The 14,672-nt window shown below is 38.3% G+C and overlaps 1 protein-coding gene across 2 annotated transcripts in view; it reads left to right on the top strand.

Moving 5' to 3' along the window:
- Positions 1–14,672, top strand: part of rxfp1 (relaxin family peptide receptor 1) — a 53,964-nt gene that overhangs the window by 17,729 nt on the left and 21,563 nt on the right. For both annotated transcript variants that reach the window (XM_053631793.1, XM_053631792.1), the window contains exons 3-4: positions 8,090–8,173; positions 11,847–11,952. In XM_053631793.1, the coding sequence (XP_053487768.1) occupies positions 8,090–8,173; positions 11,847–11,952 (190 nt within the window). The remainder of the gene's footprint in view (positions 1–8,089; positions 8,174–11,846; positions 11,953–14,672) is intronic.

The following is a 14,672-nucleotide window of genomic DNA, read 5'->3' as shown; positions in this document are numbered from 1 at the left end:
TTCGAAAGGGGCGAATGTTGTGCTTTTCACAGGCAGCGTTAGTATTATAGAGATTGTTTTCACAGCAGGAAATCAATGCGCTCTCCAAACTATTTGAATCGCTAGCACACTCTTTCCTGCGTACCTCTTTTTTACAATCTGTATGCAGAGTAATTACTGCATCTGTCACTCAGTTACATATGTCTAAAAGAGACAATCCAGACAATCATTTGGAGCCTGACATTCAGGTCTTCGCATTGGAAGAAAGTGTTGCATTCCTTTCACATTCATTCATTTTTCATTCGCAAGTGGTAATGGATAGAGGCTTCACAGAAGCACCTGTCAGTTTGAATTGTTAAACTGTAGTTTGTTAATATTGAAATAATTGCCTCAATTATATTCATTTACTCTCCATGAAAGGCTCAGGTTTGTCCATTCAGCCACAAGAGCATTAGAGAGGTCTGGCAATTATGTCGGGAAAGTACGCCTAGGGTGCAGTCGGTGTTCCGGTTCATCACAAAGGTGTTCAGTGGGGTTGAAGTCAGGGCTCTGTGCAGACCATTCGAGTTCTTCCAGTCCAACCTTGTCAGACCATGTCTCCATAGACCTCCTTTTGTGCACGAGGGTTAAGGTCTCTTCGTTCCAGTGAAGGGAAATTGTAATACTTCAGCATACAAAGGCATCCTATCTAACTGTGTGCTTCCAACTTTGTGGCAACAGTTTTGGCCATGTATTCTAAAATCTAATTTACTACAGCTGGCTATTCCGGCTGAAATGGAAGAATGTGGGAGGAAAAGGCCCATGTGGAATGTTTCTTGCTTTAGCGTTCTTCAGCAAGATTGTTACTGAGTCTAAGATATTGAAATCCCCCAAACTCATGCAGCAAGTGTTTTTCAGATTTTCAGAGTGAGAGGTTCTAATGGGTGGTATTGTCCAAAGTTAGCTTCCAAGGATGGCCAGTGGAATCAATAGGTATTGGATTTGCCACATCTGCTGCCTTGGGAGGGGTTCAAATTTGAGATCCAGTCAAGGATTTGGGCGTGACATTTGCATATGTCACGCCCAGTTTAGCACCAGGCGTAAAAACCATCTTATATGCAATTTTGATATTCCCATAAGCTGGCTAAGTTGTGATTTAAGTTTTCCTAAGTGTTACAATATGACAAAATGTTCTGAGGAAAGAGGCCAAGTGAGGTTTTTTGCTTTCCAACCTTTTGCCTGCTAGCTAGTGTTTTTCCTTTAGTTAGATAGTTCATTAAGCACTAGCCCTGTTATCCTAACACTTCAGACATTTGTTTATATAATAGAGATTTGAATCTTAAGACTTAGATCCCCTATTATTTTCCCGGTGTCTGGAACAGATTTTGTTTACCCGGAAGAATCATAATCACATCGGACAGGCATAGTGCTATAGTCTGGGGAGATTAATTGAAGATGTCAGTTCTTTTGCTTTGTTTCTTGATATCTCTGTATCCCATCTGCGAGCTTGTACATCTTAATTAAGTTTACTTTAAGATTTCTCCAGCAGTGTGATTCAGTGCAGGATGTAGTGGACTATTTATAGCAAGCCAAGTTAGTTTTGGGAGGAATATGAGTTTCTGATGATTTTTTGTATGGAGTAAGATTTTGTGCTAGGTCACAGATTCAAATCATATTTGTGGAAGGAAATAATTTCATTAGAATCAAAAGGGTATCTTGGGAAATTACAATCTATGATTTCAAAATATGCATTTCAGAAGTGAAAAAAAAACTGTCTTCTGTACCTTAGTGGTTTGATTTCAGTAATGCAAAATGTTGTTTTTATGTGAATGAGAGGCCAAAAACACAGCAAAAACGACGTTTTCAAATATACTCGTACATGTGTGGAATGTGGCCTTTGTTTCTGGTATATTCTGGATCTGGCCTTTCTATTTTTGTCAATAATGAGTGTTGCCAATAATGAGTGTTGCCTCGTTATCTGTGTTTTCTAGTCTCACCCCTGATGAACCCAGAATGATACCTCAATTTTAGGGGCAACATCCTCTGTAGTACAAACACCATACATTATAGATAAGGAAACGCTTCATTTCTTCTTTGGATGGGTCGCATTTGAAAATCAGAAATACTATTTATATTCGCTTGCAGAATTCCTATCAAAGACAACATTTTTGAAAAATACAATATTCGCCAGTTGAGTTCTTATCTTATCTAATCGTACCTACCTATGAAGAACACGCAATATAAAAATATTTAACCCTCTCACACATGAACACGGGGGGCTCGGCGGCTTAGTGGTTAGCATGTTTGCCTCACTCCTTGGATTGGATTTCCACATCTGCCCTGTGTGCATGGAGTTTGCATTTCTTCCAGGTACTCTGGTTTCCTCCCCCAGTCCAAAGACACACGTTGTAGGCTGGCATCTCTAAATTTATCCATAGTGTGTGAATGGGTGTGTGAGTGTGTGTGTGTTCCCCACCTTGTGCACCGAGTCCCATGGAATAGGCTCTAGGCTCCGCACAAACTTGTGAAGGATAAGCGATATAGGAAATAGATGGATGGATGGACACCTGATCAATGCTGTTTTGAAATCCACTGAATTTTTTGGTTTCTCCACTTCTTCCCTAATGCTCTTATGGCAACAATCGCTGATTGTTGACACCTGTAACGTGTTTCTCATCTGTTTCTTGATGTATTATCATACCCCTTTTGTTTTAGTGTCATTTTTAGGTCTCCATATTCCCTAAGGTTGAATTATTTCTTGTCTTACTCCTACTAATTCTGTAGCTACAGCATGTTGTCACGTCGCGGGACGTAAGGGAGTAGGATACGGATGCAAGTGCAGTTAAACAGTTTTATTAAAAGAGACAAAGGCAGACAAATCCAAATCGTAATAAATAATGTAGTCAAGACAGACAAAGGGTCAGGCGATCGGCAAACAGGCAAAAACTGGGCAAAGCAGAAATAACAACGAGGAAACGAGAAACAAGGTCATACACATGGGACATGGAACATGAAACAAGAAACTAAGACTGGGAACTGGGAGTGGAAAACACCAGCGAGGACAAAGTGAACTAATCTGTTAACCTAAATAATCTATAGAACTCTATCTAATACTCCGCGAGGTGTAATGGGAAGCGAGCGGTATATATATCCCGAATATAATCAGCGTTAAGTGCTAGCAGCTGAAAACAATGAAGCCACAGCTTCGAACAACAACCAATGACAAAACAGGGAGGAGGCAGAACAGAAACAAAACAAACGCACGTGTCCATAGTAAACAATGTCACGGTTATGAACATCCGAAGAGCATGCGCTCGCTGCACGTAGCTCGTGCACGTAGCTCGTGCATGCGCGCGCCCTCCATCTCTCGGAGCGCGCTGCCAGAATGGGAGATCGTGACACATGTTTGCTCCTTATTTACTTGTTTGGATGTTGCATTAGCATGTTTTAACCCTGGCTTCCTGTGTCCTCACCACGTGTGTATTCTATATAGAATTATCATTATAAAACTCAACAGATGGTCAATAATACATAACCTTATCTGTATAATTGCTCCTTTTGACTATGACCACAATTCTCAAATCTTCAATTTCAAAAATAAACATAATAATAAAAAAAAAAAGCTTAAAAATTAGGGTCTAGGATTTTTTTTTCAAAGGCAGTAGTGGGATTCAGGTAACAGGCAACCAATCTTATTCCAAACTGGGTCGAAATTCAACCCTGTTTCACACAAAAAAACAACAACATTTGCATGTAACTTATCTGCAGCACCTTCTATATGATGGATTTCAATGTTCTGGCACTAGCATATGTTGCATAGCATCATGTCAAATACAATCCTCTTGCAAGTCACATGGTAACACAATACAGTAAGACGGGTATTTTCAAAATGCATAAAAGTCTATGTATTCTCAGTAGCCTACAGGATTTACAGGGTAAAAACTGTCCACATTTTTGAAAATACCCTTATATTTATTGTTTAATCCTCTTATACAGCGGCAGTTTGCCAAAGATTGTATTTTTTTTCTAAATTAGAGAATGGTATGTCATACTTTTATCCATTTCTAGTTATGCGTGCTGTTGTGGAAAGTCCACAAAACAGCTAAAAAGTCCTTAAACAGTCCTTCCTTAAAAAGTCATAGGTCAAATTAGGTATTTGTTGAATAATTGATGCCAAGCTGAAGGAGCAGTGGAGTCAGCAGGAAGTGAAACAGGATGTTACTTTTAGACTTTAAAGTATTTGGTGACTAAAAGAATCCTGAAAGCATTTCTCTGTGTTTTGCGGTTTTGAACAGCCTCACTGCTGAAGACCATTATTTAATATAACTGTCTCTCACCCCTCATGTCTTTTGCATATTCCATGTCCTTCTTTTCACCTTGAAATGAAACACATCCTGCTTTAATGGATGAGATCCATCGTTTCTACCATTGCTGTCCTTACTGAACTCATCGTCATCTCTATCTCATCTTCTTTCTTTTTTTTTTTCCAGACATACACAAGCTGTGTGGAAGTGTGAGATTTGGCACTGGGTAAAATTGAGTGTCAGTGTAATATCCAAGGTCTTTTCTAGTAACTGTTTATTTACTTAGGGCTATAGAACAGTAATTTAGATATAAGTAATTGAGTAGACTTTAATCTGAAAATGATTGCTGGTAGGGGTAGCTGGCTGATGAGTAGGAAGTGTTAGCTGACGAAATTGGTGAGGAGAAGAAAAAAAAACAAACAAACTAAAAAAACAACAGTTTAACCTTCTTGAAAATTAAACAGAACCCTGATCATATCATCAATTTAAGTCTTTCTGTTTGTCCCAAAATGGCCTTTAATTGTGACATATCTAAGCAAGAAAATGCTGTAAAACCAGGATACAACATGCACAAAGGCTTTTAACGAATTAAACTAGACTACTGGCAAAGTTTACAGCAATCAGCACTGGTCAAACATTGTCCTCAGATAATCACTGCTGTTACTTCACGTTTTTGGGTTGTTACTATTTCAAAAGGAAAGTGTTAGGGTGATTGTGATCACACATTTATATTGTTAACAAGGTAATTGGGCTCCGTGGGTGTGAAACTGCATGCTCAACGTTTTTAGCATGAATCACTCCCAAGATTATTCAGAATATTACATTCATTTTTAGTGTCATGGCTGTGGGATGAGTGTAGCCTGTTAGTTCAAGCCCCCTAGTGGTGTAGGCTCCGGCATCCATAGTCTGGCTGTTGTGCAAAAATAGCTTTCGTATAAATAAAATAGCGACAGTATCAACAAAAGCTACAGGTCATCTATCAGAGTAAAATGTTATCTATCTACATATGAAATTTGTGTTTTCTCTGTGCTTTCATTGTTATTGAGCACTCATTAACTGGACGGACATGTCACGTCGGGACTTGTTTACAGCCTGCCAGAACTTCAGATGTAATGTAGCCAGGAATTTAGGACTTCACAAACTAAACACCATTTTTTAAAAAAAAAATCAGGTTCCAACAATACTGTAAAACCTGAAACTAATTACCTCAACATTTTTAAGTTGATAAATCAATTTCTTTAAGACAAATACGCTTAAATATAACAAAAATTTAGCTGAAACTTGTTTCCAATTAAGTGTATTTGGCTTAAAGAAATTGATTTATCAGCTTAAAAATTTTAAGGTACTTAGTTTCCTCAAATTTTTCCAGTTAAATAAACTTATCCAGTTTTACAGTGAAGGCAACAGTAAAATACAGCCGACAGGTAGAATCAACAATTACGTCATGTTTTATTTAATTTATTTGGTCAAAATAAATATCTTTAAACCACGATCTATTTTTGTACACATCTGTCCTTTCGTTTAACGAGTAATGATAACGATACTTTATTGGTCACATATACATATGCACAGTGAAAGTCTTTTCTTTGCATACCCCAGCATGTCAAGAAACTGGGGTCAGAGTGCAGGGTCAGCCATGATACAGTGCCCCCTGGAGCAGATAGGGTTAAAGGCCTTGCTCAGGGGCCCAACAGTGGCAGTTTGGTAGTGCTGGGGTTTGAACCCCCGACCTTCCGATCAGTAACCCAGAGCCTTAAATGCCAAGCCACCACTGCCCCTAGTAGTCATTGGCGTGCAGTGCCTACACTTTGGGACAGTAAGGTTTAAATTGAATAAGTCAAAAAAACAAAAACAAAACAGGAAGTTTCCCTGTTTTGCCATCTGAACAAAGAGGTTTCAAAGGATCTAACCATCCACACTTGTCCATCTCAAAAGTTTCAGACATAGCTTTAATTTTTATATTTTAAATTAGGGTTATACTTCCCACATCTGTATAGCAAAGTGTTTGCAGTACAATAAGTTGGCGAGGTCTTATTTCCTAGCTTAGAATAGCTATTAAACTAGGAACTCACTAATTCATTCATGCGTGTATGCGTCAACATGAATATCAGCAAGTTTTTAACCATTTTTCAGCTGAAAATCTTCAGCAGAATTCCTTATAAATATCCTTACTTGATGTTGACGATACACTTCCCTAATGTTAGCTAATGAATTCAAAACATTCTCCGTTTACTTTGACAGAGAGTGATGGTGTCACTTCTTGATAATAAGCTGAAGCCTCATTTACATGAGAAAGGACACATTTATGCAGTCAATGTCTGGACAAGTGTCCTGCATCATGATCAGTTAGACAGCTTCTTGGTGGGCTTTTTAGGGAGTACCAGTATTTCTGTGTACTCATAAAAAGTCATGTAATCCCAAGCTATTTCGTGCAAACATTTTAATAACGTCTATTTAGCAATTCTGAATGTCGGAATTGTTTATTGACAGGCGTGCAAGTAAATGATTCGAATGAAGTTCTCTCAGTGTATTGAATTCCTTCAAGGTTTATTGCATGTATACGCAACATCCCATGTTCACCTTAAGGAGCGTGTTCATGTTTGCTACATTTAGGTTTATCCATCTCCTATACTGATTTAAACTAGGAGTGCATTTTCTGACATGAAAACTATTTTAAGCCAAACAAAGCCTTTCAGTGTCAAATATCAGCACAGTAGCTGGCTTCCCACTGTGTTCTACTGCTGCCTTTAGAAACCCTGAACTTGCATTTCCTCTTAAGTCCTGAGCTTTTTCATCACTCTATGGATTTTACAATTTCTACAGCAGCTTTTATAACCTGCACCTTATATCAAGTGTATTAGTAGGCATTACAGGCGTAGTTTACACGATGAGCAAATTGAACATTAACATTGCAGCGTCAAACATCCCTACATCTATGTTAACGCCCATGGTTTTGGAATTGGCACATATACATGTGATGGACAGGTGTCCACATACTTTTGGACATATAATGTCATATAACATCTGGCCCTCAGTGGCTGGTCATTTAATTTGAGTTTCATTTGCATAGTGCTTTTTTTTTTTTTTTTTTTTTTAAATCAGCTTTACAGCACTTTGGATGTGGATTGTGTGTCAATCAAAAATTCCTTAAGACGACATGAGGAAGAAAAATTGTGCACTTAATATTTAAGGGTTGATGAAAGTGTTAAATGCTGACTTTCATGGCATACAAAAACATCTGCTCTGGATTCAAATAGTGTCACTGGAGCTTCACCTGAAATACCTGCAAAGGTTGAGCAGTGCTCTCCTCAGTGGAGATCAATAGAGATTGATGAGGTACTGTAGAGTTGGGAAGGCTGGATGTTTTGACAGATTTATTTGTCATGGATGTCAGAAGTGCAAAGTCAGGGAAAAGTTCCTTCCATCGATATGTCTCCTATTTTGCATGCTGAGTGGTTCATTTTCTTTTTGAGTTTAAGCTGCAGGCCCTAATCAAAGTAACAATAGTTTTTATTGCTGAGAAACTGCAGAGAATGTTGAGGAACATGTATTAGTCAGTATTACCCTGAAATGGCACGCTCCATTTATCACCCAGCAGACTGCAAAATGATTATGAGGACCCCACAAATTGGTTTTCAGCAGCATGGATTCCAATCCAGCTCCTCCAACATGGAACTGAAAAATCACAGTGTTAGATATGTACAGAGAGCATGTGTTATTAGAGGAGGATGATACATCACATCTGTGGGGTCTGGAAATCTATAGGCTATTTTTTCAGTGAGAAAATTTGAGCATAGTAGTTGACTCATCATTGCATCATTTTTCAGGAGACAACAATGGCTGGCCTCATTTGTTTGACAAATACTTTGGGATGCCCAGTAAAGACGCTGGAACCAAGTCAACCACATGTCGTGAGTAAAGATCCAGAATTCAATCTCCTGAAACTGAAGTGATTAGAGCGTGCTAGTAAAATGCTGTTCATGTCTATCTATCTATCTACCTGTCAGTCTGTCTATCTATCTATCTACCTACCTGTCTGTCTGTCTGTCTATCTGTCTGTCTGTCTGTCTATCTGTCTGTCTGTCTGTCTATCTAGCTAGCTAGCTAGCTACCTGTCTGTCTGTCTATCTATCTATCTATCTACCCACCTGTCTGTCGGTCTATCTATCTATCTATGTATCTATCTGTCTGTCTATCTATCTATCTACCTGTCTGTCTGTCTGCCTGTCTATCTATCTATCTATCTACCTGTCTGTCTGTCTGTCTATCTAGCTAGCTATCTATCTATCTGTCTGTCTGTCTATCTATCTATCTAGCTATCTATCTACCTGTCTGTCTGTCTGTCTGTCTGTCTGTATATCCTCCTGCCTGTCTGTCAATGTCTGCCTCTTTCTATCCATTTCATTCCATCCATTCATCTATCTATTTTTTTGTTTGTCCTTCCATCTATCCATACGTCAATCTGTCTGTCTGTCTCTCTGATTGTCTGTTTGTCTGTCCATTCAGCTACCAATCCATCCATCCATCCATTCATCCATCTGTTTGTCTGTTCATCTTTCAGTCTGTCTGTCCATCCATTGGGCCATCCATCCATTCATCCACCCACCCATCCATCCATTCATCCAACTGTCTGTGTCTCTCTCTGTCTAGCTGTCCATTCATCCATGCGTCCATCTATCACCTCTAATTGTCTGTCTTTAATCCATCCATCCTTCAGTCAATCCAACAAGTCACCCATTCATCCATCTAGCTATCCATCCATCCAGCAAGTCATCCATCCACCCATCTATAAGCCTGTTGGTCTTTCCATCCATCCATCGGGCCATCCACCCATCTATCCGTCTGTCTATCTTTCTGATTCTCTGTTTGTCTTTTTGTCCATCCATCCATTCAAATTAAATGAATTCCCACTAAAAATAAATACTCTGTTTGGAAATGTTTGTATTTAAGTCACATCCATGCAGTACCTGATTGTTGTTGTCAAAATGAGCCAAAACAATGGTTGCTGTTTTGGTGTTTGCTGTCACCATTATGTGGGAAACAAAACCCCAGTGCTGTTCTATTTGGCCAACTCTCATCAAAAGTAAATTAGTATCTGGTCACTTATCACTGCTGTTGTGAAGGGGTAGAGTAGAAAACCAAAATGTGTCTAAAACAGATACTAAAGTGGATGATGCTACTGAGGCGCTTTGACAATTGAAGAACAACCAAGGAGAGATATATATATATATATTTAAAAAAGGTCACTATATTTCATGTCTTAGTTTTCCTCACCATATCATTATATTTAATGTCTTAGTTTTCATCAAGGACACCACACTCAATATTTTATGAATGTAGCTAAAATAAAATGATCGAAACATTTAAACAGGTTCCATTAATAACATGATTCATTTTAAACAGATTCAGTTAAAAACACGAGTCATTTGAATGGATTTTGTTAATGATGTGATTCATTTCAACAGAATTTGTAAATAAAGCATGATTCACTTACACAGATTCTGTTCCAAAAAAAAAAAAAAGCAGGATTCATTTAATCATCTTATTTTCCATTAACCATTCATAGTCGCATTTAATATTGTGGAATATCTGCAAGACAAGTTAGCGCCAGTCATTTTTTTTTTCTCTCGCTCTCTTGAAGTTAATAACATGAAAAACCTACTGTGTTACTGCAAGTCTTCTGTCCTGAAGACTTTCCCATAGGGGAAAACTTTACTGACTGTTATAATGCGCCGACACTGGAGACTCCTTCCATAATATTATATAATTTCATATAATATTAATTTTATGCGTAAAACTTTGATTATATATTTCTTGCTAGACATTATATGATTACACATTCTTTGTTCATGATTTTTTTTTTTTTTAAATCTGTTCATTATTAGACTTTGATAATCTAAATCCATTCTGAAAGAGTTGTTCCTATAGTACTATACTAGATAATGTATTAGAATGAGTGCATTCATCATTTGAACTACACCTTCAAAAGCGGTGAAGCTTTGGGAACCCTAGCCAATCAAATCCAATCTATTCCCGGACAAGATTGGACAAGATTACCGTGCCGAAGTCTAGGTTATCTTGATGCTAGGAATCACCTGGACGCAATATAAAAGAATAGTTAAAAGAACATAAAAGGCCATGTAAAAGAACAATTATTGTAATTATTCATTCCTTCATCTTACATTTATAGCATTCGGCAGACACTCTTATCCAGAGCAATTTACATTAATCTCATTTATACAAATGAGCAGTTGAGGGTTAAGGAGCTCGCTCAAGGTCCCGCAAGTGGCAGCTTGGTGTTGTTGGGATTTGAACTCATGAACTTTTGATCACTTTAGTCAAACATTTTAGCCACTGTGCTACCACTACCATCTTCAGTAAGTGGGCACTTATGCCGTTTGAGGGCAAAAATCCAGAGATCAATAATTCTGTCCTGGTCTGGTCTTTTTTTTTTTTTTTTCCTGCCTAACAGTCGATTTTTTTTCCTCTACTAGTCTCTATTTATTTCACGCTATTTTACACACTGCTAAGTGTTAGACAGTGCAAAAAATAAAAAAAATAAAAATCGACCGTTTAATCATTATTACAGCTTTTACACTCACTCAGACAGCTTGCTTTTACATTTCTTACCATTTTCTTCCTGGACTTCTAGCCACTTTTCCACGTGTCCATTACATTTCCATAAAACTTGCTCCATAAAGCTGAAAGGGCAGATTGTGAATGTAAAACACTCGTCCACATACAGTACTAGGCATGTATTTACATTAAAATGGCCAGTGACAGACTCTTACAATAGAATACAATCTATATTAGTGTTTCTTTAAAAAGAAAAAAGAAAAAAAAGGTCTTCTTTTTAAGTTTCTTGAAGGCTCAAGAAGTAAGCCCAGGCATTGGGCAATTAGTTTATGAGGAGCTTATGAATTTTTGATTAGTCTCTCATTTAGGATGAGGCACAAACGTTTGGTAAACATCTCTGTAAGGCACCACTACCTATACTACAGTGTACATTTGGCATGTTAACATGTGTTTCATGTGGAATTATGTGGGTTATACGTGCTCATGTACGACATATGAACATTTACCGTGTGAAAATAAATGAATCGTGTGAATAAAATCATGTAATGAATAAATAAATAAATAAATAAATGAAACGTAAAACGATTAACATGAAAATAAACGAACTCCGTGGAATGTGAATAGTATGGATGTGAAATGTAAAAACACATGCACTACACGTGGAAAATAAACGTGTGAAAATAAATGAATCGTGCGAGGAAGTCATATATGACATGTGAAATCGTGTGAGAGAAATCATGCACAATATAAAACGTGTGTGTGTGTGGAGGGGGGGGGGGATGAATGTTTAACATTTCTGCATTCATTTCACACTTATCCTCGATCTTAGCCTCTTCAGAAAGTGCTCTGCTCTCATTAGAAAACTTTCGTGATTTATGTGCATATTTTATTCCGTTAAAAAAAATCCTGCTTCTGCTGTACATTTCTCTCTGAAAGTCAATCCAAATCGAAATACATTACTCTCCCTAACATCTCTCTTCTCTCTCTATTTCTCCCCCCTTTCCTCAGTACTTGGGCTCGTACCAGCCGAGTGTCAGTGCAGGGATTTGGAGCTCGACTGCAACGGTGCTCACTTTAAAGACGTCCCTGCGGTATCTACGAACGTCACCATGATGTGAGTTCCTCTTCATCATGCCCATAAGGATCGCTCGAATTGTGTCTCTGTGTGTGTGTGTGTGTGTGTGTGTGTGTGTGTGTGCACGAGTCATCACACGATCTCGCTGCTCGAGTGGCAGGGCGGTTGTTAAATCACTGCATGAGAGATCAAGGCATCGCCGGCTGCTAAATAGGAGTTTACCAGAAGACGCTTGCTTTAGAGCCAACACATGATCTGTCAGGGTTTGGTACACATTCAGCATGAATTAATGTCATGGCTGTCAGATACACTGCTGAGCACATACAGAGGAACCAGGAGCTGTGAGGCAGCAACCCAGCAACACTACCAGCTGCACCACTGACTGATTTACATCAGTCATTCATTCATAACATTCATTTCACTTCATTATTATCCGGAAAGTTCAAATCTTTTGCTTGTAAAAGAGTTAAGGTCCCTTCAGGTTCTTTACACATTCATGCTAATATTTCAGACTTGACAGTCTGGACCAGCTGGATTTTCTAACCTAATTTGCATTTATATATACAGTCCCGCTAATTCAATTGTTTAGTCTATTGAAGACATCTGGGTTTGAGATCAAAAGATGATTATGAGACAATAGATGAGAGTTTCAGCTTTCATTTCCTCATATTAACATCTAGATGTGTTAAACAACTTAGCAACTTTGGTGTCAGACCATGCAAGTTTTAGGTGAGCAAAAATATAGGAACCGATAGGATTAAAGTAAATGAAAGTAAATATTAGAATAGTATTTGGCTGCATATCGCTTCAGTCCCTTCATGCACAATAGGGTTATGGTCTGGTGATTGAATAAAACCTTCTACTTTTCCCCCCTCATGAAGTCCTTTGTTGAGTTGGCAGAACCCCCCCCCGATTAGACTGGATGCATTTCTCTGTGAACTGGCAGACAGAATGTTTCTACATCATCAATAAAGATTAGTGAGCCTGTTCAAAAAGCAGCCATGCAAGCCCAAGCCATGACACTACCTCCACTATGTTTCACAGATGGGCTTCTTGGATGTTTAGGATCATGAGCAGGTACATCTGGGCAGCAAGAAACACCTGTCAGTCACATGATCCAATATTTTTGGCGGGTTCAAAGAATAGGTGCCATGTTCTAAGTTGTTTAGATGTAAATATGAAGAAACGATTCTCAGCTTTTAAATGGCTTGCTTTTCTCCCATAGACGGCTCTCTGGTCTTCATGTTGGTTTATCCTTTTTAAGAACAAATGCAGTCTTCACAGGCGAAACCTAGGGCTCAAAGCAAGAGTAGACATTCAGAGCTATTCATTCTTTAAACAGTCAACCTAACAGGGCACATCTGGGCAGCAGGAAACACCTATTAGACACATGTTCCAATATTTTTGGTCAAACAAAAGGTGCTAAGTTCTAAGTTGTTTAACATGTCTAGAAGCAAATATGAGGGAAACGAAAGCTGAAATTCTGATCTGTCGTCTCATTCATCTTTCGATCTCAATCTCAGATGTCTTCAATGTATAGCGAAAGCAATAGTATTGGCCTTGCTGTTCCAATACTTTCATAAAAAAAATAACATAATTAAATGAACCACAGAACAAACATGTTGCTGAGGAGTGTGCATGAACAACATTAGGCTAAAATTAGATAACTGCAAGCAGATCAATTATGGGTCATGTAGTTTCTTCATTTAACAAACCACACTTCAAAGAGCCAAATGGCATTCAGGGCATATTTTATGCCTCTTTTGCTTAATAACTGATTTCGTGCTTCAAAAAATACAGACGCTGTATTTTGCATCTGAAAACAGGGTGGTGTTTACTTCTCAGCCTTTTCATTTTTTGGCACTTTCTAATCATTTCTGTGTTTATATATTTATGTTTTAGCCGGGCAGTCGGGGAATGAAATCCCAAAAAGTCAGTGGAAAATTTGACAACTTCATTATATAAAATTAGGTTAATGATATTCTCCACACAAAATAACCCTCCCTCTGTTGCTCTTTTAGTCTCGGATGCAGCTGCTGAGTGAAAAGGCCTTCCCGTAAACTCCATATCTCATAAACTCAGCTGCTTCCCTGAGTCAGTCAGGATTCTTCAGCACACAACTGAACTGAACGAAACACTCCTTTGGAACCAGTTTCACACACCACTACTTAAACCTGTACTTTATATAAGAAACAAAACACCAAGGGGCATGTTGTGATAGGAAAATAATGAGTGCTGTACTGCACCCCAATGCAAAATTGATTATTTTCCTATAACTGCATGCCCTCTTACACCACAGGAATTTGCCAATGAATCGATTTTTTTTAAATAAATAAAAAAATTCACGTGATAGTTAGTTATTATCCATTTATTGTTACATTTCATTTTATTGAACGAACTTGAAAACAAGTTTGTTCCTGTTCTCACTTACAGTCCCCCACCCAAAACCACTGGAACAGCAAGGCGATGGCTCTGATAGATTTCCCCTCTTTTCCTAGCTTCGAAATGGCTTGATTTTCTCCCGTAGACAGCTCTCTGGTCTTCATGTTGGTTTATCCTTTTTAAGAACAAATGCCGTCTTCACACGCAAAACCTAGGGCTCAAACCAAGAGTAGACATTCAGAGCTATTCATTCTTTAAACAGTCAATTTACCAGGGCACACCTGGGCAGCAGGAAACACCTTTTAGGCGTGTGTTCCAATATTTTTGATCACGTGAAAGAACAAAAGGTGTCAGGTTCTACGTTGTTTAACACTTGT

The sequence above is a fragment of the Ictalurus furcatus genome, chromosome 8 (genome assembly GCF_023375685.1).
Source record: "Ictalurus furcatus strain D&B chromosome 8, Billie_1.0, whole genome shotgun sequence".
Lineage (NCBI taxonomy): Eukaryota > Metazoa > Chordata > Actinopteri > Siluriformes > Ictaluridae > Ictalurus > Ictalurus furcatus.
Note: the sequence above shows the minus strand (reverse complement) of the source record. Positions and strands in the feature narration are given on the sequence as shown.